The 26,016-nt window shown below is 44.2% G+C and overlaps 1 protein-coding gene across 4 annotated transcripts in view; it reads left to right on the forward strand.

Annotated features, from left to right (window-relative positions):
- LOC129700425 (tau-tubulin kinase 2-like) overlaps positions 1-25,522 on the forward strand; it is a 168,923-nt gene extending 143,401 nt beyond the window's left edge. For 3 of the 4 annotated variants that reach the window (XM_055640896.1, XM_055640894.1, XM_055640895.1), the window contains exons 14-16: positions 8,018-8,260; positions 21,644-23,079; positions 24,557-25,522. In XM_055640896.1, coding sequence (XP_055496871.1) covers positions 8,018-8,260; positions 21,644-23,079; positions 24,557-25,034 — 2,157 coding nt within the window. In that variant the 3' untranslated portion in view covers positions 25,035-25,522. The remainder of the gene's footprint in view (positions 1-8,017; positions 8,261-21,643; positions 23,080-24,556) is intronic. The other variant, XM_055640897.1, reaches the window with a different exon arrangement.
- The last annotated feature ends 494 nt before the right edge of the window (positions 25,523-26,016 follow it).

The following is a 26,016-nucleotide window of genomic DNA, read 5'->3' on the forward strand; positions in this document are numbered from 1 at the left end:
ATGGCCAGAGGCCTTACTCATGGCCCGGTACAGCTGTCTTTTTGCAGTCAGAGTGATGCACCCACCGAGGGTGTCCTATTTTAGCGGCTGTGGGAGTGGTGAGAAGTACAAGGTATGGACCTCTCCAGTGATTGCCCAGTCCCTTCCGATCCCAATTGCGTATCAAGTCAAGTCAAGTCACTTTTATTTCTAGAGCACATTTAAAAAAAACTCTTGTTGACCAAAGTGCTTTACATTGGTGGAGGTATTAACGTTATACAACAGTAGTTTCAGAACGTAATCGCCAGCCTGTAGCACTGCTTCTTTTGGTGGTTTGTCTAAGGACCGTTGCGTCTCTCGAACCTGTGAATGCAAAACTATCAAAGAATCTGTTAGTAATTGCATGTATGTTAACAATCGTTCATCCAAGGCATGGGGATCAAAGGTCGTTTCTGCAACTTCTTCAGCCCCCCAGGGTGTCCTGAGGGGCCACCCATACATTATTTTAGCAGGGTCAATTGAGCGGTAGAATGCGGTATGATGCTCATAGAGTACCGGGGCCATAGGCAAAACTTGTACCCAATTAAGCTTTGTCTCTTCAGTTAGTTTAGCAAGCTTGCTTTTTAAAATTCCATTAGCTTGTTCCACAATCCCTGCAGCCTGTGGGTGGTGTACACAATGGAACTGTTGTCGAATGTTCAACTGCTTACACATTTGCTCATTAAGAGAAGTGTGGTCCGTTGTCTGAGCTGATAACTTTAGGAAGTCCAAATCTTGGCATAATTTCACGTAACAAAACAGCAACAGTGGACTGGCCTGTAGCATTGGGAGTAGGAATTAGTTCAATCCATCGACTAAAAATATCAATAATAACCAAACAATGTTTATAATGGTTTACTCTAGGCAAGTCAATTTGAATATACTGGAAAGGCCGGTGCAGTATAGGCATACGTCCTAGTTCAGTCTGCACAGGTTTCCCAGGGTAATGTCTCTGGCAAATCTGACACTGAGATACAATTTGTAATACTTCCTTTGTCAACCGCGGATGCCACCATGGGGCTTTACAATTTTCGAACATTCCCCCCTTACCGTTATGTGTAAGGGAGTGTACATAATGCAACAAATTGCAGAATGATCTGCGTTGGAATGGACAGACTCACCATGCAACAGTGAAAACAACAGGTGTCCTAAATTTTCTGAGGTGCAACTTCCATCATTGTTCAACTTCTGTCAAGGAGAAGCTGTACTTCACCCTCGTTAGACCTCATTTGGACTATGCAGTTGCAGCATGGGACCCATACACAAATAGAAATATTTCTTCCATCGAACGTGTCCAAAGACAGACAGCTCGATTTGTTACTAACACCTATGAGAGAGAATAGGTGTTAGTAACAAATATTTCACACAAAACAATTAGATTCTCACAACACAAAATTTGCACATCAAAATAAATTCCACAATTAAATAAATTCCACAGTACGCCTCCACAAAACTCAGTATTTAGAACCACAAAAGGAAAAAAAAAGTGGCAACCTCCCCACCTTTGCTGCTTTAAAGCAAACATCATACAAACTTAAACGGAAGAATAATATACTCCCATGGCCAAGCAGTCAAACTGCTGCTTCGGGGTGATCGATGTTGAATTGAATTGAATCCTTTATTTGTCATTCAGACCTTTCGGTCTGAACGAAATGTCGTTGCCTGCAGCCATACATGTAATAATAAACAACACACAATAAACACAAATTAACATCCACCACAGTGAGTTCACCAAGCACCTCCTCACTGTGATGGAGGCAAAAGTCTTAGGGTTGCTGTCTCTTCCCTCCTCTTCTCCCTCTGCGCTGAGGCGATACCCCACCGGGCGATGGTAAGTCAGTCCCGCGGTTCAAGCTCCGCGGCCCGGAGGTGGTCGAAGCTGCCGCCCTCCAGTCCAGCGGACGCAGTTGTTGCCACGGGAGCTCCGGAAAACAGGCATCAACCTGTGACCCGCGAGCTCCCGACGATGTCATCCACTGCCGCCAGAACGCCGCCTCAGCCACCGGAGCACCGTCTCCGCCCCGCCCGGATTCAGGTCGCTCAGCCTGCACCGGAGCCCTCACGGGCCGTCTCAGCCCCGCACGGGAGCACGGGAGCGTCTCCGCCCCGCACCGGGCCGCCCCCACGGGAGCGTCTCAGCCCTGCACCGGGCCGCCCTCATGGGAGCGTCTCAGCCCCGCACCGGGCCACCCACACGGGAGCGCCTTCCAGCCCCGCACCTGGCCGCCCCCACGGGAGCGTCTCAGCCCTGCACCGGACCGCCCTCACGGGAGCGTCTCAGCCCCGCACCGGGCCACCCACACGGGAGCGCCTCAGCCACCGAGCACCGTCTCCGCCCTGCACCGGGCCGCCCCCACGGGAGCGTCTCAGCCCCGCACCGGGCCGCCCCTACGGGAGTGCCTTCCAGTCGGGAGCCGGGCCGCCCACACGGGAGCGCTGTTAACGCCACCAAACAAATTGCCATTTCTTAAAGGGACATACACACATACAAAAACATTTATTTACAAGCAGTATATAATATTTCACCTTCAAAGGCGTCTCTTTGTAATATACTTTCACGTTTTCTGACAAGAAAATCCTGGTTGCAAAAAAAAAATTTACAAGAAGCAATTTAGAAGCTGCCGTTTAAAAAAAAAATCTGTTCAGCACAAGCAAGGTCGTGGCACTGATACTCTGTGCCAAAAGTTATTCAAACCTCGAAGGAAATTTGTTTTAAACGGTAGGCTGTTAGCTGAGGTTAAACTGTATTAGCAGCCACGAGTCTCTTGGTTTTTTTTCCCACTACAATCTTTTTATAATAGAATTGCTTTTCAGAAAACGGGGTCCCCGGGGTTATTTCGTTTTGTGCAATTTCTTCCATGTTGCTTAATCAAAGTCGCTGACAATTGTCTTAAGATCTCTACTTCTGCCTGGATCTGTATAACACATATGCTACACTGACTGTTATCTAAACCTTGTCAGATAATAGTGAGGTGTTGCATGCATTTTGGGAAATAAAACCATGCTATGATTTTCATGGTGAACAGTACTGCCCTGCAGAGTGTTGTAGAGTAGCGGAATCAAGGAGTACAAGTATAGTAAACCCACGTTATTCCAGACCTCTATAATATATTTAGGTTATAGTAGACGGACGTAATGACACTCACAGCCAGGCCTGGCTGCTGACGTCTAAAAAGATGTCTAAAACTAAGAGGGTCATAGATCGGGTGAATGCACACAGCCTTTTTCCTAGAATTAAGAATCAATAACTGGAGGGCAGTGGTATAAGCTGCCGGACGAAGTAGTACAATAAGAGCCTTTATAAGACATCTGGACAAGTGCATGGATAGGAAAGGTTTTGAGAGATATAGGTCAAATGCAGGTAAATGGGACTAGCATATTTGCTCGACAAGTTGGACTGAATGGCCTGCTTCCGTGCTCATGATGCTACAAACACTGTGGGTACTAAAGCAGATTGGTTTATGATGATTAAGGTGCGTCATACCCCCTCCAATTAAGAGTCTATTCAGTTAAATTTCTGGAGAATAATAGAATACTGCCCACTTGCGTGGATGAGCATGCAACTCCAAACACTGCTAAATTGACAGCACAACCACTGCTCTAAGCATTCATTCTTTTCACCTCCACGATTTGCTGTTATTATTATATTTGACTGAGTTGGATGATCAGCCATGATCATATTGAATGGCGGTGCAGGCTCGAAGGGCCGAATGGCCTACTCCTGCACCTAATTTCTATGTTTCTATGATATTATTTTTTATATTATATAAAATGTGTATTTTATATTTCTTAATAAATAGAATGAATTGACTTGGAATAGTTTCTGATAACATGGAGATATGAAAAAGAGGCCAAGTCAGTCAGCTGAAGATGCTGCAAATGCTTCAGCTTTGTTTTTTATGCTCATTTGCTGATCCCAGCATCAGAGAGGGGATGGTCATTGAACCACCGCCTCCTGTTGGTTTCATTAGTCATTGCTGTTCATGACTGGCAATGGACAAAGGACATTTATTGTCACATACACCAATTGATGCAGTGAAATTAGAGTAACAATGCAGCACACAAATAAGATAAACACAACACGATAGAATTTAAGAGAAAACGTAAACAAATCCCCCCACAGTGGAATCACCATTTCCCACTTAGGGAAGGCGACAAAGTTCAGTCATCTTCCTCTTATTCACCCGTGGTCGAGGCCTATAGAGGCCTCCGCAGTCGCTGCAACGGCGGCCCGGTGTTTCCTGCCCTCTCGCCGGGATGATGGAACTCCGGCGTCGGAACGGAAGAACACTCTCAGCGGCTTGGAGTTTCCGAATCGGCCGCTTCCTATCGGAGACCGCTGCTCCCGAAGTCCATAGGCCGAGCTGGGCGGAGCTCCAACACTGGCGATCCTCATCGAATGATCCAAGGCTCTCGCGATGTTAAATTCAGCGCCACCCACAGTCCCAACACTCCAGAACTCCACCACGGCGATGGCGGTAAGGCATCACCCGCTCCGCGATGGTACTTCAGTGCTGCGCCACTGCTGAAGCTCTGGCCGGTCTCCGGTAGGAAGGCCGCAGCAATCCAGATGGTAGGCCGCGAGGAGGGGGCAAAGATGCGGCTCGGAGGAAAGATGCAACCTCGACCAGGTAGTGACTGAGAAAACGTTTCCTCCTTCCCCCCCCCCACCACCCCCACATAAAAAAGACTAAAAGACCTCCAATACAAAACTTTTACAGACTAAATATTTTTTTAAAGGATGAAAGGACGAACAGCTGCTGGCGAGGCTGCCACACTTGATGGCGCCACCATAGCATTATTTAGAAGTTTTAATTTAATCTATACTGCATGTCCTCCAGAGATGCTGCCTGGCCCACTTAGTCACCCCACAAAACGTTGGGTTTTTTAAATTGTGGATTATTTAACTCAATCTCTAGTTTAATGTTTAGTCTGCTTGTAGCTTCTGTTGAGGCTTCAGTTTTAGTTGTGTGTGATGCTGCCAGAATGGTCCTCGACATCTTGTGCTGATCCACTAGCTTAATGAAAATGGAGGAGTGACCATTCATTCCTGCAGTTGGTGTGTTCAAGTGAGTAGAACTGGGTGTGAACCTGTGTCGGAAGAAACTGCAGATGCTGGTTTAAACCGAAGATCACACAAAATGCTGGAGTAACACAGTGGGACAGGCAGCTTCTCTGGAGAGAAGAAATGGGTTGAGACACTCAATCCGAAACGTCACCCATTCCTTCCCTCCAGAGATGTCACCTGTCCTGCTGAGTTACTCCAGCATTTTGTGTCTGTCTTTGGTGTGAACCTTCTCACTTAGATGAAGGTGCTTTCCACTGACCAACCGCTGCCACTGGAAGGTGTGACCTGGGCTGGTTTTTTTCAGCTTTGTTATTTACAATTTGTTGTACAGGTGCTAATTGCTGTTTCATATTTCAAATATACTGATCACTGTTCAGAGCCCAGTGTTTTATTTGCCTATTTCTTGCTTGCTGATATATACAGTTGGTGAGGAGTACATAATCACTCCTGGGGTCATTTTTGGAATGACCCTTTTGGTGCATATCACTGACCTGGACTGGGGGGCAACCTGGCAGAAGTATATAAAATTATGAGATGCATAGATAGGGTCGATCGCCTTTTTCCCCAGGGTGGAACTGTCAAATACTAGTGGACATAGTTTTAGGGTGAGAGGGGAAATGCTTAAAGTAGATTTGGAGGACAAGTTTTTTTTTTAAAGATTGATTGGAAGAAGATTAATCATATGTAGGCAGATGGGGTCAGTTTAATTTGGCATCATGTTAGGGACAGATTGTGGGCTGAAATGCCCGTTCCTGTGCTGTGCTGTATTGTTCTATGGTACAGTCATTGAGTCATTTCGTACAGGAACACACTTTTTGCGCACTGTCATCTAAATTAATTTCACTTACCATCATTTGGATTGGTGCATAACAACTGCTAGTCTAGATACGTGAATGTTGTGGAAGTCTCTGCCTCCATTACCTACCCAAACAATGTATATTATCATATTCCAACCATTTGAGTGGAAAGGTTCTTCCTCAGAATTACTCTGAACCTCTTGGCCTAAATCTAGTCTTAGATATCTCTGCTGTGGGGAAAACTTTCCAACTATCTACCCTTCCCAAGCTTGGAATTTTATTTTAACCCTCAGCCGTCTCTCTATGGAAAACAAACTTGGTCTACCCTCATAACTGAAATGTTCCATCCCAGGTGACAAATCTTCTCTGCACCCTCTCCAGTGCAGCCTTGACCTTCTTATGGTAGGATGACCAATACTCCAGCTGTGGCCTGACCAATGTTTCATGATGATGTACCATAACTTCCCTGCTTTTATATTCAGCGTCCTGGCTACTGAAGATAGGAATCCTAAATGCTGCTTTACCCACGTGCTGTCATCTTCTCGGATCTTTGGCCTTATACACTGAGATCCCTCTGTTCTTTAATACCTGTTGTAGCCCTACATCCACTGTGTATATTCTGCCCTCATAGTCCTCCAAAATTCATCATTTCACATTTAGCAAGACGTGATTCACTCTGCCATGGCTCTCATTTTAGTAGCTGATCAATTTCATCCTGCGGCCCAAGACCAACCTATCAATCAACAATGCTATCAATTGTCATGTCATCTACAAACTTATTAATCATATCTCCTCCATTCACATCCAGACTAGTTCACGCATATATCAAATGAGTGTGCAAGAAATTGAGATTCAGCTTAGACATAACCCTATTATCATTACATTATCATTCAGCCTGAAGAATCCATCTGTGTCCATTTCCCTCCACAGAAGCTGTCTAACTTGTTGAGTTCCTCCAGCAGTCCACTTTTTTTTTTTATCATTTCAGATCATTTGGTGTTAAACGTTTGTGAATTATTTACTGTGCTTCCATTGTGCAGAAGTAATTAAACAACCCTGGATATGTTAAGTAAGAGTGAACATTTTTTCAGAGTTTTCTGCATATATATTAAGAATAAATGGTGTCAGTTTTTTCATACTGCAGGAACTTTGACTATACTGTCTAACACAAAACTAATTTTCAAATCTCTTTTGTCCACTTGCTTTTCTGCTTCTTTATAACAAATCCTTTAATTAATCAATGTTTCATGACAAAATCGATCTTTTAAAACACAATTGTGTTTGTTTTTTCCAAAAGCCAAATAATATTGTTTAACAACTTGCTGGTATTTGCCATCAATAGCAAACAAAATGTCAAAATTTGTTCTTGACTAGAAATTCTCCTGCTCTCGACAAGACATTCAAAAACATAATTTTTTGTAAAATGTTTGGAGACATTTTAACTGGCATTGGAATAAGAAATAATATAAAAATATTGAAAGAGTCAGTATTGGAAATGAAAGATATTTCTCAGTGGTGCAGTTGCAAAGTTTCCCATGGTTTATTTTGGTTCAGTGAAAGTCTGTTCTGTGGAGGCCAGTTTAGGCCCATGGCAGGCCTCAGCTGAAAGTAAACGGGTTTTAGCTCGTATTGCCATGTGGTAAAATGAAGATTGGATCTTTGTGTTATACCCAGATGGTCAAATCACTTTGGATACTCGATCCCGAGCTTGGGATAGCCACTTGAGGGAGTTGTTGATCTATGGACACTTGTAAAATTATTCCCCAGCAAAAAGGTAGATAGGCTCAGAAGAAAAAACTAAAAATAAAGAGGAAGGTGCCTTCAGTCTTGTATTGTTTGCCTTTTAACACAGCAGTTATTCATCTATTCATCAATCTGTATCATTTGTTTTTGTTTGAGTTGCAATTCAATGAGTGGTTGGTTGTATCCTTGAATGAATATGTCTGTATTACTGTTTTCCATTGTGAACACTAATATCGCTCCAGACTGAATTCTACCTGGATAAGGTGTGTGTGTGTGTGCATGCGTGCATGTGTGTGTGTGTGTGTGTGCGTGCGTGCTTATATTTTTTCATGTATGCAAGAGCAGTCTTAATTTTTAATTCACCAATATTCCCATCCATATGTTCTCACAGCTGAACACAACTCATTTGCCACATCCCAACACTCCAAGGATGCAGAATCCCCTCCGATCCCCGAGCCCTGTAGTATTGTTACCCTCTGATTCGGATCCACTTCACAGGAAGCAGTCAGATTTGCACAGGAGCCAGTCAGCTGAGAACAAATCACGCTCCCCTGGTCGTAGGCAGCTACCCTTCATTCCAGGCAACACCAAGCTGCCTTCTATCATCCGCATCTCCAAAGCTCAGCTCCAACAGGTGAACCAATACATTATCTTGTTTGCAGTATTCTCTGCTGTAGTTGAATCTTTTAAAAGCTATTCTAGCATTGTATTAATTTCTTTAAATTCCACTAACCCTAAATTTAGTAACTTAAAAATGTATTATTTCATTAACATTCTGGGAATGTGTTTGTTGAGGGACAGGTGTCTGTGTTTGGGAGGATATTCGCAGGTTTAACAAACAGTCTATGTGAAAGTGAACAATCAATTGCGAATGTGTCATTCGGATTTATTACAATAAAGATTTTTTTTCTCTGTAATGTTATGTTTTAATATATTTTATCATTTAAGTTCATGTTTCTCACTACATCAATTAAATGACTGCTGTCTGGATTTTGACAGAAGAATAACATGTTTATGACAATTCTTTTGGCAGCCAGGAGTGCAATGGTTTGTCCTATGTATGGCTATTAAAATTGTCTATTAAATCTTGTATTTAACCTTCCATCAGAACGAGGCAAAGTTAGAGAATGGGCATGTTTATCGTTGCAGAGGCAAGAGTGGGGTTTCACATGATGTGGAGGAAACAATGGGATGTCTATGTTATGGTGGGGACCAAGGAACACTAATGGTATTGGTTTATTATTATCATGTATACCGAGATAACAATTAACTTTGTTTTACGTGCTGTCCAGGCAAAACATACCATGCATGAATACATGAGGCAGTGCTAAAGAGAAAACAAGCAATGCAGAATATAGAGTTACAGCTGTAGAGGAAGTACAGATATTAAATATAGTACACGAGTTGCGATGAGGAAGATTGAAATATGGGGAATACAACCTTGGCATTTGAGAGGTCTTTTCAAGAGTCTGTTGACAACTGAAAATAAGTTATTCCTTTATCTGGCGCTACGTGCTTTCAAGTGTTTGTATCTTCTGCATGACGGGGGAGAAGAGAGAATGACCAGGGTGTGAGTGATCCTTGATTATGTTGGCTGTTTTCCCAAGGCAGCGTGACATACAGGTGGATTCAATGGGTGGGGATAGGGTGGAGCCTGGTTTGCGTGGCAGACTGGGCAATGTAAATGTTGGCTGAGAGACAATGGTTGATGACAAGTTATAGTTCATCTGTCTGAAGGAGAATGAAAGGAAGATGAATGAAAATAGAGGAGTGAAATAAACAAAATTAATGCTGGAGTTGAGAGATACGAATACTCTAGTTGTTGGGTATTCAAAATAAATGAGAACATTGGAAGGATCCAACAGGCCAGCATTGTTATTGGAGAAAGAAATAGGAGGGCCAGTGGATGACATCGTCGGGAGCTCGCGGGTTACAGGTTGATGCCTGTTTTCCGGAGCTCCCGTGGCAACAACTGCGTCCGCTGGACTGGAGGGCGGCAACTTCGACCACCTCCGGGCCGCGGAGCTTGAACCGCGGGACTGACTTACCATCGCCCGGTGGGGTATCGTCTCAGCGCAGAGGGAGAAGAGGAGGGAAGAGACAGCAACCATAAGACTTTTGCCTCCATCGCAGTGAGGAGGTGCTTGGTGAACTCACTGTGGTGGATGTTAATTTGTGTTTATTGTGTGTTGTTTATTATTACATGTATGGCTGCAGGCAACGACATTTCGTTCAGACTGAAAGGTCTGAATGACAAATAAAGGATTCAATTCAGTTGAAACTATTGCATGATGATCTTACATCACAAATGGCTAGTACTGATGCAAGCTGGAATGACCTCTTATCTGAAATAATCACTATCACTGTTATCCTGCTGATTAATCTTCCGCTTAGAAGATGACATTCTGGTACTTCCGCTTGCTTTTGGATATGATGGTTCAGTTCAAGAGCCTAAATCAGAGATGTCTGAGAATTGATCAGGCAACTGGAAGATCAAGGTTGTTTGTCCATATGGAGTGAGTGGAGGCTTTCTGCTGCAAGTCACTCAATTTGTGTTTGGTTTCTGCAGTATAGATGAGACCATATCGTGAACACTAAATAAGTGGAGCAGATGCTGGTAATCCCCAGCAAAGGACTGGAATCACTCTGCTGACCAGGGTGGAGCAATGAGCCCCACATTTCAGCACTGAGTGCAGCACCACTTGCACCAACCCACCCACTGCAGACCTACAGTCAGCCCCTCCACGCACAAGCTGGGGGGGGGGGGGGGGGGGTTATTGCTGGGAGAACACCAATGGAGAGCAGGGATTTCTGCCACATTGTAAACACAGCAGTGTATGACCTAAGTGGGGTATATATCTGACAGTTTGGACTTGACCGACAGGGCTCTAATGAATTATCCCTGTTAAGAATGGTACCTAACTGAGATCATCTTCACTTTGTACATTTACAACATTCTCTCTCGACCAGCAGAAACACTTGGACAGTCACTCCGAGTCATCATCCAGGCATACCACCAACTTTCTCCATCTTTCCCATCTATCGCAACTTAAAACATAACTAAAGAAGTGTCCTGACCAAAAGGAAGTTTGTCCATTCCCTCCAAATTATGTATAGAAACGGAGGAATTGCAGATGCTGGTTAATAAACTGGGTTTAGTTTATTGTCATGTGTACCGAGGTACAGTGGAAAGCTTTTGCTCTGTGCAAGTATAGACAGAGTGCTTGGAGTTGCACCAGACAGGGTGCCTGACCCATTGAGCTACTCCAACATTGTCTCTTCCTGTCAATTGTATGTTAGAGTTGTGATCTATGTTGGAGTATTTTTAAGCCTAATTCTCAGCCGGTATATAGTTTAAAGCAACTTTCAGGTTCAGTACTAAATACAGTTTGTAGTTTGATGCAGTCCCAGTGTCCACAAAAAGGCCTAGATGGATCCACAGAACAGGCATGATTTAAAAAATGTTTTAAAAACATAATAATTTCTGCAACAATTTGATGTACTGTATTCAGACGCTAAATTTGCACTTCTGGTACAATCCACTGTTCACGACGATGAGAATAATGCAGTGCATTTTGGAGAGTTTGGCCAGATAGCAGTTTGTGTTCTCAATGCCTAGAATAGCCATTGGCACTGCTCCACAGAATACATTCGTAGAATTAATATTTCCCAATATTCTTGAAGAGTTTGTCAGTCTCCCAGTTACTTCATTGCTCTTAAATAAAATCTATTGGTGTTTTGTAATTTTGGCTTCAGGAGGCACTGGGTATAGATAAATGAATGAAAGCAGTGATGTGGGTTTTATACAAGTCTAAAATGTTCATACAAGAGTCAAGAGTCAATTTAATTGTCATTTGGACCCCTGGAGGTCCAAACGAAATGCCGTTTCTGCAGCCATACATTACACACAAATAGACCCCAGACACAACATAATTACATTTAACATAAACATCCATCACATAGCTGTGATGGAAGGCCAAATAAACTTATCTCTCCACTGCACTCTCCCCCCCCGATGTCAGAGTCAAAGTCATAGCCCCCGGCTGGCGATGGCGATTGTCCCGCGGCCATTAAAGCCACGCCGGGTGGTGCGAGGTCGCACACCGGGTCTTGGTGTTGGAGCCCCCGGCGTGCGCTCGCAGAGTCCGCGGCCATTCCAGCCGCGCGGGGCAGTGATGTAGGCCCCGCTCCAGGAGCTCTTCAACCCCGCAACTCGGGCGGGAGAAGTCGCCGTTGCAGGAGCCCCGAAAAGCGGTCTCCCTCCAGGGAGCCGTGGGCTCCCGGTGCCGTCGTCCACAGACCCGTCGTTGGAGCCTCCGACTCTCCGGTAGCAGCAGCAGCAGCAGCAGCAGCAGCGCTCCTCCACCGCTCCACCCGCTCCGGACTCGGCCAGCTCCGCGACGGCAACGGTGAGTCGACACCTGAGTCCCCGGCTTCTTCCTGTTGGAGGCCGCTCCTCGTTGCGGCCTCAACGACACCTGAGACCCGACGAGAAAAGGTCGGGTCTCCAGTGCAGGGAGAGATTCAAAAAGTTTCAAAAAGGGAGTTAGATGTGGCCCTTGTGGCTAAATGGATCAGGGGCTATGGAGAGAAGGCAGGTACAGGATACGGAGTTGGATGATCAGCCATGATCATATTGAATGGCGGTGCAGGCTCGAAGGGCCGAATGGCCTACTCCTGCACCTATTTTCGATGTTTCTATGAAATGGGATTTACAAGAGTGTGTCATATATATTTCAGCTCCAAATGAGTGGTTATGTTCTTTGTGAATTATTATAAATTTGTTGGTACAGTTTTAATGCCTTTGTTTAGTAGTGGTCAAATGCTGGATATTCAACCAAGGTGTTCAATGTAAGGAAGAGAATAAAATGCAGGCCGTCTGGCAGAGATATGTGAATCATTATTAGATACAAGTGAGATGCCAGAAGACTGGAGGGTGACAAATGTGCCTCTATTTAAGAAGGGCTGCAAGGATATGCCTGGGAACTATAGACCATCTTCAGTATTTTCCCAACAACCTTCAGGCTATTAAAAACTGCAACCTCTAAATAGACTCCGAACCATAGAGATTTGGGGACATTATTTTTGACTTTGCACCATTATTGCTTATTTGTTTTTTTAATATAAATGGAACTGTTTTTTTATTGTTTATTATTGGCTTATATAGTACTGTGTTTACATATCTATTGTGTTGCTGCAAATAAGAATTTTGTTGTCCCCTTTCAGGACATATAGTAATAAAACACTCTTGACACAATATTAGATGGTTTGGACTGGATGTAAGCCTGCACAGTGGGTTGTCTTCTTCTTGCGTATGGCGTGCACAGCCTAAAGTTGTTGGACAACTTGTTCTATATGATCTTATTTGATTGTGCACGCTGGGTTAATTGCATTCGTTGAAACAGGGAGGACCACGTGAAGGTTGCAATCTGGGTAAAATAGTTTGAGGATAGACACAAAATGGTGGAGCATTTCTGGAGAGAAGGAATGGATGAAGTTTCGGGTCGGGACCCTTCTTCAGAGTTTGTTGTTCTCTAAGGCGATGATGCACAGAAAGGCTTCAGGGCGTATGCACAGATTAAGTGCATTGGTGAGAACGCAAAGGTTTTGTCCCGAAACGTTGCCTATCTCCTTCGCTCCATAGATGCTGCTGCACCCGCTGAGTTTCTCCAGCATTTTTGTGTACCTAAGGTTTAATTTAATGTGGAGAAAGGTTATGCATTTTAATCAAGTAAATAGAAATGCAAATTAGTATTTTGGTGTCAATTGCAGGGGTGTTTTTGTACAGTGATACTGGTCAAACAGTGTCTGCAATGTTGTATGCAGGTCTGGCAGCCCTACCAAATAAATAATGTTATTGTGATCAATATTGTGTTCACCATACTAATTCCCATGATGGCAGATTTGTTTTATGAGGAGTGATTAAGACACGTCAGCCTATATTCTTGAGTGTCGAAGACTTGAGGTAGATGCAGGAATAATAATTCTTCTGGCTGGGTGTCTAGACCCGGCAGCCATAGCCATTCAGGGCGATTGGAAGATGTTGAAAGCTTTATGTGTATGCTTAAAATTCAGCAGTATAGCCTTTCTCTGATTGTCCATCACCAGCAAACTATGCAAGTGCCTTGGTGTGTTGGTTCAGGATGGTATATTGGAAAAAAATCTTTGGGTTTAGATTGGTTCCATTATCTGTCAGTTTTTAATTTCATACCCCCCAATGTTTATTACATTATTGCAAGGCCACTACAGGCATGAATAAAATAAAAAACAACTAACTTGAATATATGTGGTGTGTTTTCTAACCCAGACACACCTTTGTAACAGAATGCTTGTGTTGTATTCTAACGTGGAGGCTAGGATTCCCTAAATAATTAATGTTGGTTGAGTGATAAACATCAAGGAACAGGTAGGCTTTCATTTAAATAGCACCATTGAATCTTTAGCACCCACTGAGAATGCAGACGATTTAGTCTCCACCAGCATTGCAGCATTTGTTACTGTGCGATGGGATTGTTGTAGGAGTTATAAACTACTGCACTTATCCCCTCGCATTCATTCACTCCGTGCAAATGTGTGAATATTTCTGGTGAACACAAGTTTAAACTAGTGTTTAACAGTTTGTGGAGAGAGTTTATAGTTGCACAAAATTTCCCTTAGGAAAGAAAATAATGAGAAGTGGTACAAAGTGCTTTCCTTGTGAGTGTGACAGTGTGTGTTAGTTTCCAAATATCAATGCAATTGGGGCTGAAAAGAGACTATATTGATTATCATAGTCACTTTTCTGATCCCTGTGCAATTCTTGCATTGAAAAGTTATTGCGTTTGTGATTTTGATTCTGTTACTGTGCAGGTTCTTGATTTCTACATTCCTTAAGCTTTAATGATAATGTACCTTTGTTCACATTGATTCTCTGTCATTCTCCTTTGGACTTTCCCTCTCCCCTCTCCCCTCTCCCCACTCCAATCCAATTTCAGGCACTCTCCACATTGCGTAACCGGCAACTTGCATAAACTCACACTTACGTAAACAATTCACAATAGGTTGGTCCTTTTTCCTGAATGACCTGTGTTTTTGCAACCATGTTTATAGAATAATTTCAGAGCCATCTGAAGGGTGAAACCACCGATTCTTCCTGAAACCATTTCTTTGGCAACTCTTCTTTGAAGGGAAATTTTAAGTTGGAACTAGATGGAAAATCAGACTAGTTCAGTCAAGCCCAGGCTTGCAACACCAAGGGATTTGGATGCTTTGCAGCTGTTGGGTTGGGACCCAGCAGGTTTAGGGAGGCTGAGCAGGTGGGTTTTGCTGCGCTCCGAGGGTTTAATAAAAGTGAGAAACACAAATGGCGAGGATGGCTAGGGTTTCCGTATGCTTCATAGATATAAGCGCGACACCCAGGGTCGCTGCTCTACCGGTTTCAGCCGTTTTTGATTCCAAGCTGGGAAGGCGAGCGAGAATAGGGGAGGTGAAGGAGAACAACCCCTGGCCGAGTCACGTTGGCAATTCAGGAGGTGGCCGCTGTGGAGGGGGGAGCAGTGGAGTTGACAAAGTGACGGCCAAGTGGAAAAGGTGGCAGCTGATGAGAGGGGAGGGAGCCCCACGATGACAGCGTTTCGTGATAGTTGCCTGAAGAAAGCTCTGTCAGCCAGGGGATATAATGTGAGCCACGTCAACCAGTTGGTGAAGAAGGACCCGCTGTTGCAGACCACTGGATGGAGTTTTCTCTCAACATCTCTTAGACGTTTCTTACTGCAGACTTTAAACATTAATGACGAACTTTGAGCATTCATGGAAAAGGAAACTAAACCTTTGACAAAGAATTAGTAAAAAAATAAAAATGTTTGTGGCAACTTTAAAATATTTAAATCTTTGGCAGGGTTTTCTTTTCTGCCAAAACTGTATTAACGAGGGTCTATACGGCAGTAAGACATTACCTGGATTTTCCCATGAAATGTTAGCAGTACCTGTGTAGAGTTCCACACTGTTAATGTCAATATTGCTATGTTCAACTTCAAACAGAGAAGGAATAAAAAAAACACAAAGTGCTGGAGTATCTCAGTGCGTCAATCAGCATCTCCAGAGAACATGCACACGTGAAGTTTCGGATTAGGATTCTTCAGACTGATTGTAGTGGGGGGGGGGGGGGGGGGGGGGGAGAGCTGGAAGAGAGGAGAGGAAAGACAAAGTGTGGCAGATAATACGGTGGACACAGACCTTTGTTTTGAAGGCAAATGGTTGGAACAAAGGCCAGATACAAAAGCAGGTGGCGTGAGACAGGCAGTGGAGGGTTGCAAATTGTGAAGCCAGAGGAAGGAATGAAGGAGCGGGAAGAAATAAATAGATGTAAGTCCAGGTGGGGCACAGGGGAGGCGGTGTGAGAGAAAAGAGACCATTTTGTTTATCATAGTCACTTTTCTGATCTCTATACTATTCTTGTGTTGAAAAGTTGTGTTGTTGTATTTGGGAGGTGGGCTATGGGGGAGAACAGGGAGGGGGGAGGTAGTTAGAGGTTATCTAAAATTAGATAATTCAATGTACATACTGTTGGGTTTGTATGTACCATAAGCTTCCTGAGGAGACCCAGGACAGAAAGGTCAGTAGGGGAAGGAGAGTTAAAATGGTTAGTACCTGTGAGAGCCAGTAGGCCTTGGCTGACCGAGCATAAGCGTTCGGCAAAAAAGTTGCCGAGTTTACTATTGATCTCACCGGATGCAGTAGGTGAGATTAGAGATGCACGTGAATCTCTCTCTCTGACCTGGAAGGTCTCCTGGGGACCCTGGATAGAGGTGAGGGAGGAGGTATACAGACAGGTTACATCTCCTGCGGTTGCAGGGAATAGTGCCTGGGGATGGGGTAGTTTGGGTGGGAAAGGATGAGTTAACCAAGGAGTTGTGAGGGAGTGATCTCTGTGGAAGGTGGAAACGGGTTGAGGTGGGAAGATGTGACTTGGTGAGATCACGTTCGAGGTAACAGAAATGTCGGAGGATGATGTATTGGATACAGTGGCTGGTGGGGTGAAAGGTGAGGACCAGAGGAATTCTATCCTTGTTCCATCTGCGGGGAGGGGGAACAAGAGCAGAATTTCGGGACACGAGACACAGGTGGGGATCCATCCATGACAGCAGGGGGGAAACCAGGTTTACTCATGAAAGAGGACATTTTGGATGCCCTTGAATGGAAAGCCTCATCTTGGGAGCGGGTACGTGGAGACGGGGGAAGTGCGAGGAGGGCAAAGCATCTGCATGGAGCAGAGATTGGGGGATAAAGCAACATCCTAGCTTCAGTACAAAAGAGCTGCACACCAGAATTAGTTACATCCCAAGTCAAGACGTTCCAGTACGGTTAAAACACTGGCATTAACCCATCAATGTGGAAAATTATCAATCATACCCTGTTCACAAAGTACAGAACGAGTGTTTTCTCGATCTCTGGATCGGTAGCCAATGTAACTCAATTTTTTAAAGAAAGGAGGAAGAGGGAAAACGGAATTATTGTTAGCCATATATCGGTAGTGAGGAAGATGCTTGAGTCGATTATTAAAGATGTTATGGCAGTGCATTTGGAAAGCAGTGACAGGATCGGTTAAAGTCAGCATGTATTTATGAAGTCAGCATGGATTTATTCATGCTCGACTAATCTTCTGGAATTTTTTGAGAATGTAACAAATAGAATGGATAAGGGTGAGCCAGTGGATGTGGTGTATCTGGACTATCAAAAAGCCTTTGACAAGGTCCCACACATGAGATTATTGTGCAAAATTGTAGCACATGGTATTAGTGGTAGGGTATTGACATGGATAGAGAACTGGTTGGCAGACAGGAAGGCAAAGGTAGGAATTAACGGGTCCTTTTCAGAATGGCAGGCAGTGACTAGTGGGGTGCCGCAAGGCTCAGTGCCTGTAGTCCAATTGTTTACAATATAATATATATTAACGATTTAGACGTTTGCGGTTGACACAGATCTGCTGTGAGGCTGCAGGGTGACTTGGATAGGCCCCTGGAATATAGTATGCAATTTTGGTCTCATAATTTGAGAAAGGACATTATTGCTATTGAGGGAGTGCAGCGTAGGTTCACCATGTTAATTCCCGGGATGGTGGGATTGACGTAAGATGAAAGAATGGGTCGACTAGGCTTGTATTCACTAGAGTTTAGAACGATGGTTGGGGATCTTATAAAAACATATAAAGTTCTTAAAGGCTTGGACAGGCTAGATGCAGGAAAAAATGTTCCTGATGTTGGGGGAGTCCAGAACCAGGGGTCACTGTTTAAGAATAAGGGCTAGGCCATTTAGGACTGAGATGAGGAAAAACTTCTTTACCCAGAGAGTTGTGAATCTGTGGAATTCTCTGCCATAGAAGGCAGTGGAGGCCAATTCACTGGATATTTTCAAGACAGAGTTAGATTTAGCTAAAGGAATCAAGGGATATGGGGAAATAGCTGGGATGGGGTACTGATTTTAGATGGTCAGCCATGATCATATTGAATGGCGGTGCTGGCTCGAAGGGCCGAATGGCCTACTCCTGCACTATGATTTGTATCTATGTTTCTAAATCGAATCCATCTAATTACCACCCTATCAATTTACTGTTGCACATCAGTAAAGCGAGTGAAACTGTTGTTGACAGAGGTGTCAACAATAATTATTCTCCAACAATCAACTTGCCAATGCCCAGTGGAATGATGTAGCAGTAGCTGCATCACATTCATGGACCAAAGAGCTGGTCCAGAGGCGGAATTTGACCTGGTGTGGGTTCAAGCCTTGGAAAAGCTACTCAGTGAGCATCAAAGTGAAAACATTCGGTGGTAGGAATCGGACCTTCAGCGTGTTGTGTTAATCACTCCAGCCACAGGACATCATGCAGCACTTGCTCAAAACTCAACCATTTGCAGCTGTGTCATCAATGTTCTTCCTTCCTTCACAAGGTCAGAAGAGGGCATGTTAATTGATGATTGCACAGTCCAATTCCAATGAAATCAATCAGCAAATAAAGTAGCCAATGCTTGCTGACTGTAAGACCTGGACAGCACTCGGGCATGGGCTGGTGACTGTCAAATAACATTCATGTGATGAAAGTGGCAGCCAATGTCCACATGCAATACCAAAGAGGCTACATTTGATCATTGGCAATTGTCATCTAAAAGCCCCCCCCACCCCTCATCAGTATTCTGGAGTGAGAGCTTCAGCCATTCGCCTCCCCACCATAAGGCACGCAATGTTGGGAACGCAGCCTTGTGGGGCACCAGTGTTGAGACTGGCCCATGGTGGGTGCCGGAGGTCGGACGAAGACGTGCCGCCGAGAACAAAGGGGGACCCGGTAGTGGGTGTGTGTGCCAAAAAAAAACAGGAGGACCCCGGCCTGGCATACCTTGTGTATGGTAACACAAAACTAAGAATTGCAAAACATAGAATTGACAAAGATATGTAAAGTGTCAATCAAGAATCAGGATTATCGTAAAGGTTGACTTGTCACCTTTGCTCGCTGACTGTGATCTGTTGGTCAGGAAGTCAAGGATCCAGCTGCGGAGGGGGTTGCCTGGGCTACTCTGACCAGCTCCTCCCAAACCTGCGAACGGCACCACCAAGGAGAGAAAAGGTGGCTGCAGCCACGGTTTGAATACCTAAAGGGGCTGCTCCTTGCATTCTGGCTGCACTTTTCACCCATCATCCTCATCTTTGGACACCCTGTGCGTAGGGGAGAGGGTAGGGCTGAAGATGTCCTGGTTGGGTTGCTCCTGGGCCTGGCCAAGCTGGCCATCCGCGAGTCACGGCGCCTGACGGTGGTGGGCCGTACCCGAGCCGGCTGCCTGCCCCTTTTCCGGGGATACGTCCGTGCCCGGGTGGGGTTAGAAAGGGAATACGCCCTGTCCTCGGGCACCCTGGGGGAGTTCCGGGACCGCTGGGCTCCGCAGGGTGTTGAATGCATCTTTGACAAGGAGTGTAAGGTAGCTGTATAGTAGTTTATTAAGGATATATGTTTGTATTGTATTATGGTGGTGGGTCCTGGTTTGTTTTATTATCGTGTAATATTATTTGTTTTTAAATAATTGAATAAATTTAAAAAAAAAGAAGAGAAAATGTTGAACATGCATAGGAATACTATCATTGAAGGTCTCCCCACAATATCGCAGTCATTCCTTCATTGTTACATGGTCCGAATCCTGAATCTGTGGGCTACAACTAAAAGCACTGTGTGGCCTCTTTCGCCAAAAGGACTGCAGCAGTTTAACAAGGTGCAATATTACTTTCATCAGGTCAATTAGGAATGAGTTATAAATGTTGGCATTTTCAGTGATATATAGATTTAAAAATTGTTTCATTGTTTGGTTACAATAAACAACTCAGTTTATTGACTATGTATTAGAGCAATCCATCCAGTCCCACTTTCTCCCTGCAACTTTGCAGATTCTTCCCATCCCGATCAATGATGTGATCATGGTAAGACTCATTTAGTGATGTGGATTGGACAGAAATATGGGGCGTGATGCCAGGAAGAAATCATTAGTGTCCTTTGTAACTTTAATCTCCCAATAGTTATAATTTTAACTTCCACTCTTGTGCTCCTGTATTTTCTACTATTATTGGGATGGTCTTAGGGCTTTCTTCCTTTCCTAAGACATACAAAATATTTGTTCATATAAACACTTGCTCATATAAACATATTTTCTTTATTTTCCATTATTAATTCCCCAGGCTCCTTGAGTAATGGGTTTTATAAGCATGGCATGTGAAATGTCACCAAAAATATATTAAAGATTCTGGATCAGTCTGAAGAAGGGTTGCAACCCTAAACATCACCCATTCCTTCTCTCCAGAGATGCTGCCTGGCCCGCTGAGTTCTTCTTCCATGTGTCCAGCCATCTTCTATATCATGTCTTTCTGGTCGGTCAATGACGGTTGACAGTCGGTGGGTGCAGAATTGGCTACTTCAGTCGGTCACTGTGGTACAGTTTCTGTCGTCAGCATTGCCCAGGATGCACCATGTGGAGGCTTCTGCTTGCATCCCTGCCCGCTGAGTTACTCCAGCATTTTGTATCTACATGAAAGATTCTGGACTCCTGTTAAGCCTTCGGGTCAAGTTAGATAATCTTTTCCCTTATTCTCACTCCTGTGATAGTCATCTTCTAAATCATTCTGGGAAATTGCCTACCTCCCCACTGCTTCCACACCTACCATCACCCCAACTCTGCAACATGAAGCCAGCCAGTTGATTTTACTTTCTATCTGGAGCGATATCGGTTTGGGAAACATTATCAGTGGGAGGTGGAAACTCTTCCTCTCTCGTTTCACCAAAATTAACTCCCACTAAAGAAACCACTGCAGATAACAGTTAAAACCTTTTCATTCTAGCTCAGCAGCAATCAAAAGTGCTCTGTGAGTATAGCACAGATTGGATATAATGCTAATGATGAATTAGGGAACATTATTTGCATTATGCTGGCTGAATTCGTTTTCCATGCTATTTCATTAGAGGACTAGAGAACCACTTGAAAGGTACTTTGGAAATTGACAGGCAGCAACTGCTCTCTTGGATTAAAACAGCATAGGGGACAAAGACCTGTTTTCCCCACAGCAATAGCTTCTATTGACACATGTACAATGTTCTATTAAACAATACAGCCTTTTGTATTTTTAGCCTGCAGTCACAAAATTAAATATTGCTATTGAAAAATCTTTATATTTGATAATCCTGCCCAAAAAAATAACTATTATTGCAAACCTGAAACTCACTAGCCCCTAACCCCCTTTCCCCCTTTGACGCAATTGTTGTAGTAACTTTATTTTTATAAAACACGATGATCTATACTGGTTACAAGTTATTGAACCGTTGTATGTTACTCCTGTGGTTGAACATAGATCACTGTTTGCTCACATCTAGCTATAATAGTAAATATGGACTTTTGTGTCTTATCTGTAGTTTAAATTTTTAACATCCTTCTGAATGAAATTTGTGAAATTTTCAGCAGCATTCAAGTAATTTAAATTGTATTTTCAACATATTTATTTTGCTTTTAAGATAACGGCGCCTAAACCTGCAGTAACATCGACTCATGGTGCCTCTGTGGTTACAGAGTGCAATGAGAAGAGAGAAAATGATCAGCATGCAGTAGAAAACAACATTGATCAAAAGCAGCCAGCCCATTTTCCAGAAGAGAAATCGAGGCCAACTGCTGCAGTGCATGGCCCTTTGTGTAATGGTACATTCAGTGTTGGCCTTAAACTAGAACTGGACATAGGCCCAATGCAAAGGGAAAAAGCCATCAGGACCAGTATAATAGAAAGCAGTAACCAAGGTGAGGTAATTGCAAAAACTAGTGTTCATTCCGAGCACAACAGAGATGACTCTCTCAATTCACCTCATGAGGTTGAATGTAAAGATGGCCAAATGGTTTCTGGGGATGGAAGGAGTCAGCCTGATGAAGGACAATACTCTTTGGGTGAAAGTGAACTACTGGAGAAGCAAATGGGTGATGAATGCTTGACATCAGCACAACTAAGGAGCTTGAGCTCTATACAAAAACATGCAGAGATTAAATCACCTGGTCCTTGCTTAACAGATATTATAGCCAGCCCAGCCACAACTGGTGAAGTCTTTTCAATGAGAGAGGACGATGCTCTCTCCAAGTCAGTGGAGTGTACAAAATTTGTAATGGATATGCCGAAAGATAAACTGCATGACATAGAAGAAAATGTTTTTTTTAAATACATTGAAGGTGAGACGGATAAAGAACAGCCTGCTTCTAGCATTTCATATGAACGTGTAAAGGAATTGCTTCATGCTGCAGTATCAGAGCAGGAAAGCTATGCCAATTATGCTGGAAATGATGGATGTGAAATGGGCTACATTTCTGAAATGATGCAGAGAAAGATTCAGGAACAGAGCAACATTTCAGAGCTAAGTGGATTCAGAAATGGAGATTTGATTCAAATCTTGACAGTCGGTGACGATTCACTCCATTCCACGAAGGTTGAAGGCAAATCATCACTTTTGCGACAAAGTCGAATCCCAGTCCTGGCATCTGATGCAGAAATTATTACTGAGTCATCGGCTCCTGTCTCAGCTAAAGAGAAACTACTTCAAAAGAAGGCTTACCAAACTGACATGACTAGACAGTTGGCTGAAAAGAGACAACACACACTCAGAACGTCCTTCCTGGGCGATCTTTCATCTAATTCTGAAAAATCCCCAGAAGAGAAAATATCTGTCCCATCAATGACTTTCTCAGATGATGGAACTCCTTCTGGATCTCCAATGAAAGCTGGAACGGAACAACAATCAGGCAAACAGACTGACGACGACTCTCTTCTGACCAGTCTTCAATCCCGGAGAAGCAAAATCCCAAGACCAGTTTCATTGACCAATCCTGAACAGGTCCCCATTGCAACCTCAACCCAATTAGTCCCAAGGCCACCTCCTGGCAAGCCACCAACTCGACACAGTGTGGAGGTCCGGTGAGTGCTATCTTGCAGTGATTTTGTTTTGCGACATATCTTTATGAATGAGTCTTGCTTGTCTGGACGGCAACTTAAACCAAGTCTTGATTATGATGTGATAGATTTGTTACAAAGCACTGCATGCTCATGAAGACAAGTTACTCATACATTTACTTCAACTTAGCTATTTGTGCTTTTAGTCAATTGTTTTACCCAAATCTGAATGGTGCGATACATCAAACATTTGTGGATTCTTGTACAATTCCACTTCCCCATTGTGTTTCCATCGACCTGGATAAAAAAAGATTGTTGATGTTGCATTTGCCCCAATGAAGAAAGCCTTCCAGTCATATCTTGTCTTCCAAAACTATCCCTTCCTAAAGCACAATGAAGCTCCAATTTTTTCTATAATATGTAGCTTAAACAGCCAACTCGCAGGGCACTATCTTTAGCAACAGAGTACCTAGCAGATATCATTCTGAACAGTGTTGATTAAGGAATGCCGATCAGTAAAGACATGGGAGAAAATTGCCAGCTCAACCTTGAACTCATTCTGTTTGTTCAATGTGTCCATGCAACAATAGGGATGGACCACAACAAGGAACTTGCAGGTGACATATGATGAAAGAATGGGTCGACTGAGCTTGTATTCACTGGAATTTCGAAGGATGAGCGGGAATCTTATAGAAACATATAAAATTCTTAAAGGATTGGACAGGCTAGATGCAGGAAAAAATTTCCTGATGTTGGGGGAGTCCAGAACCAGGGGTCACAGTTTAAGAATAGGGGTATAATGGAATTTAGGACTGAGATGAGGAAACATTTTATCAACCAGAGAGTTGTGAATCTGTGGAGTTCTCTGCCACAGAAGGCAGTGGAGGCCAATTCACTGGATATTTTCAAAAACAGTTAGATTTAGCTCTTTGGGCTAAAGGAATCAAGGGATATGGGGAAAAAGCAGGAACGGGGTACTGATTTTAGATGATCAGCCATGATCATATTGAATGGCGGTGCTGGCTCGAAAGGCCGAATGGCCTACTCCTGCACCTATGTTTCTATGCTGGTTTTAAAAACAGATAGTGCAGAGAAAGCAGGGAGGAGCGTAGCAATGCCTGGCGAGTGATAGGTGGGTAAAGGTGAGAGGGATTTTTGATAGGCAGATTGGTTGATCAAATGCCAGATAAAGACAAAAGATGTGAGATACAGATAGAGATGCGAATTGTGAAGCCAGAGGAAGGAATATTGCTGGAGGGGTAGGGAGAAAATGGGTGCAAGTCCAAGTGGGGAGGGTGTGGGGGAGAATGGGGACTTTTTTATACCTCGTTCTAAAGGTGCCATGTTCCATTGTGCAACAGTTCTTATCTCAGCCTTAGTGAGATGCTGTGTTAACCAAACCAAGTGCACAGTCCCACCTCTACATTCTGCTTACAACTATATTTGGAACAAATTGTCTTGTGCTCTACCTTCTAAAGTGTATTTTCTGTATTAATTCCAGATTACGCCGATACAGAGTTGTTGGAAGCGGTAGCTCGGATTCTGATCTCCTAACCCATCTGGCTCAAATCCTTCAAAATGGATCCCAAAAGACCAGAAGCTCACCACAGTCCAAAAGCCCACAGTCCCCACGCAGTCCTAAAACTCCACCCAAAAGCCCGGTGATTCCACGACGAAGTCCCAGCGCTTCACCACGAAGCTCCTCGCTGCCACGCACTGCCAGCTCTTCCCCTTCACGCGGCCGTCCCTACACGGACCAGAGAAGCTCATCGCCACATTTTGCCAGAAGTCGCTCTCCTCCCAGTTACTCTGGGTCCTCGCCCTCCCGGAGAAGCTTCTTGCAAGAGCATGGTTGTGGTAAACAGGGCAAAAATAGCTTGAAGGGGCCTGGGAGCCCTCACCACTTGTGTCAAAGCAAATCCACAAAGGGAAAGTGCTCCGGCAGAGATGGTAAAATGTCCAGTAAACTCAGCAGATAATAATTTCTACCAGTAACACTCCATTAGTTCTCCTTTTCCTCCATCCTCAGACACTCTCTTCCCACCCCCACCCCCCTCCAAAGGTTCCCAGGTGTAATCTTTATCCAACTCCAAGCTCTCTCTCCCTGTCCCTCTCCCTCCAATCCTCTCTCCCCCACATCTTTCTTTCTCTCCACATCTTTCTCCCTCCCCACGTCGCTTTCTCCCTCCCCACGTCGCTTGCCCTCTCCCCAGCTGCTCCCTCCCCGCTGCGTCCTCTCTCTCCCCGCTGCGCTCTCTTTCTCTCCTTACCCCCCTGGTCTGTTTTCTTTCTCTCTCTCTCTCTCCCCTCCACCCTCCCCCTCTCTCCCCTTTCTCTCTCTGTGCCCATCTTTCTCTCTCGCCCATCTTTCTCTCTCTCTGCACCCCCTTTCTCTCTCTCTGCGTCCCCTTTTCTCTCTCTGCGCCCCCTTTTCTCTCTCTGCGCCCTTTTTCTCTCTCTGCGCCCCTTTTCTCTCTCTGCGCCCCCTTTTTCTCTCTCTCCCTTCTCTCTCTGCGCCCCCTTTTTTCTCTCTCTGCGCCCCCTTTCTCTCTCTCTGCCCCCCTTTCTCTCTCTGCGCCCATTTTTCTCTCTCTCTCCCCCCTTCTCTCTCTCTGCGCCCCCTTTCTTTCTCTGCCCCCATTTTTTTTTTCTAGTTCGCCCCTTTTTCTCTCCCCCTTTCTTTCTCTCCCCCCCTTTTTTTTTCTAGTTTCCTTCTTTCTCTCCCCCTTTCTTTATCTCTTCTTTCTTTTCTCTCTCTACCCCCCCCCCCCCCTTTCCATCTCCCTCCCCTTTCCTTTTTCCATTTCTCTCTCTCCCCCCCCCCCCCCCCCCCTTTCTCTCTCTCTTCCCCTCCCTTGCATGTTCTCCCATCTTTTAAAATATCTGCTGTCATCTACCTTTTACTGGACAGGATCTTTGTGATTTTGAGCAGGTACTGCTTTGTATAAAATTGATCTATTG

This window comes from Leucoraja erinacea, chromosome 9 (assembly GCF_028641065.1).
Source record: "Leucoraja erinacea ecotype New England chromosome 9, Leri_hhj_1, whole genome shotgun sequence".
NCBI lineage: Eukaryota > Metazoa > Chordata > Chondrichthyes > Rajiformes > Rajidae > Leucoraja > Leucoraja erinaceus.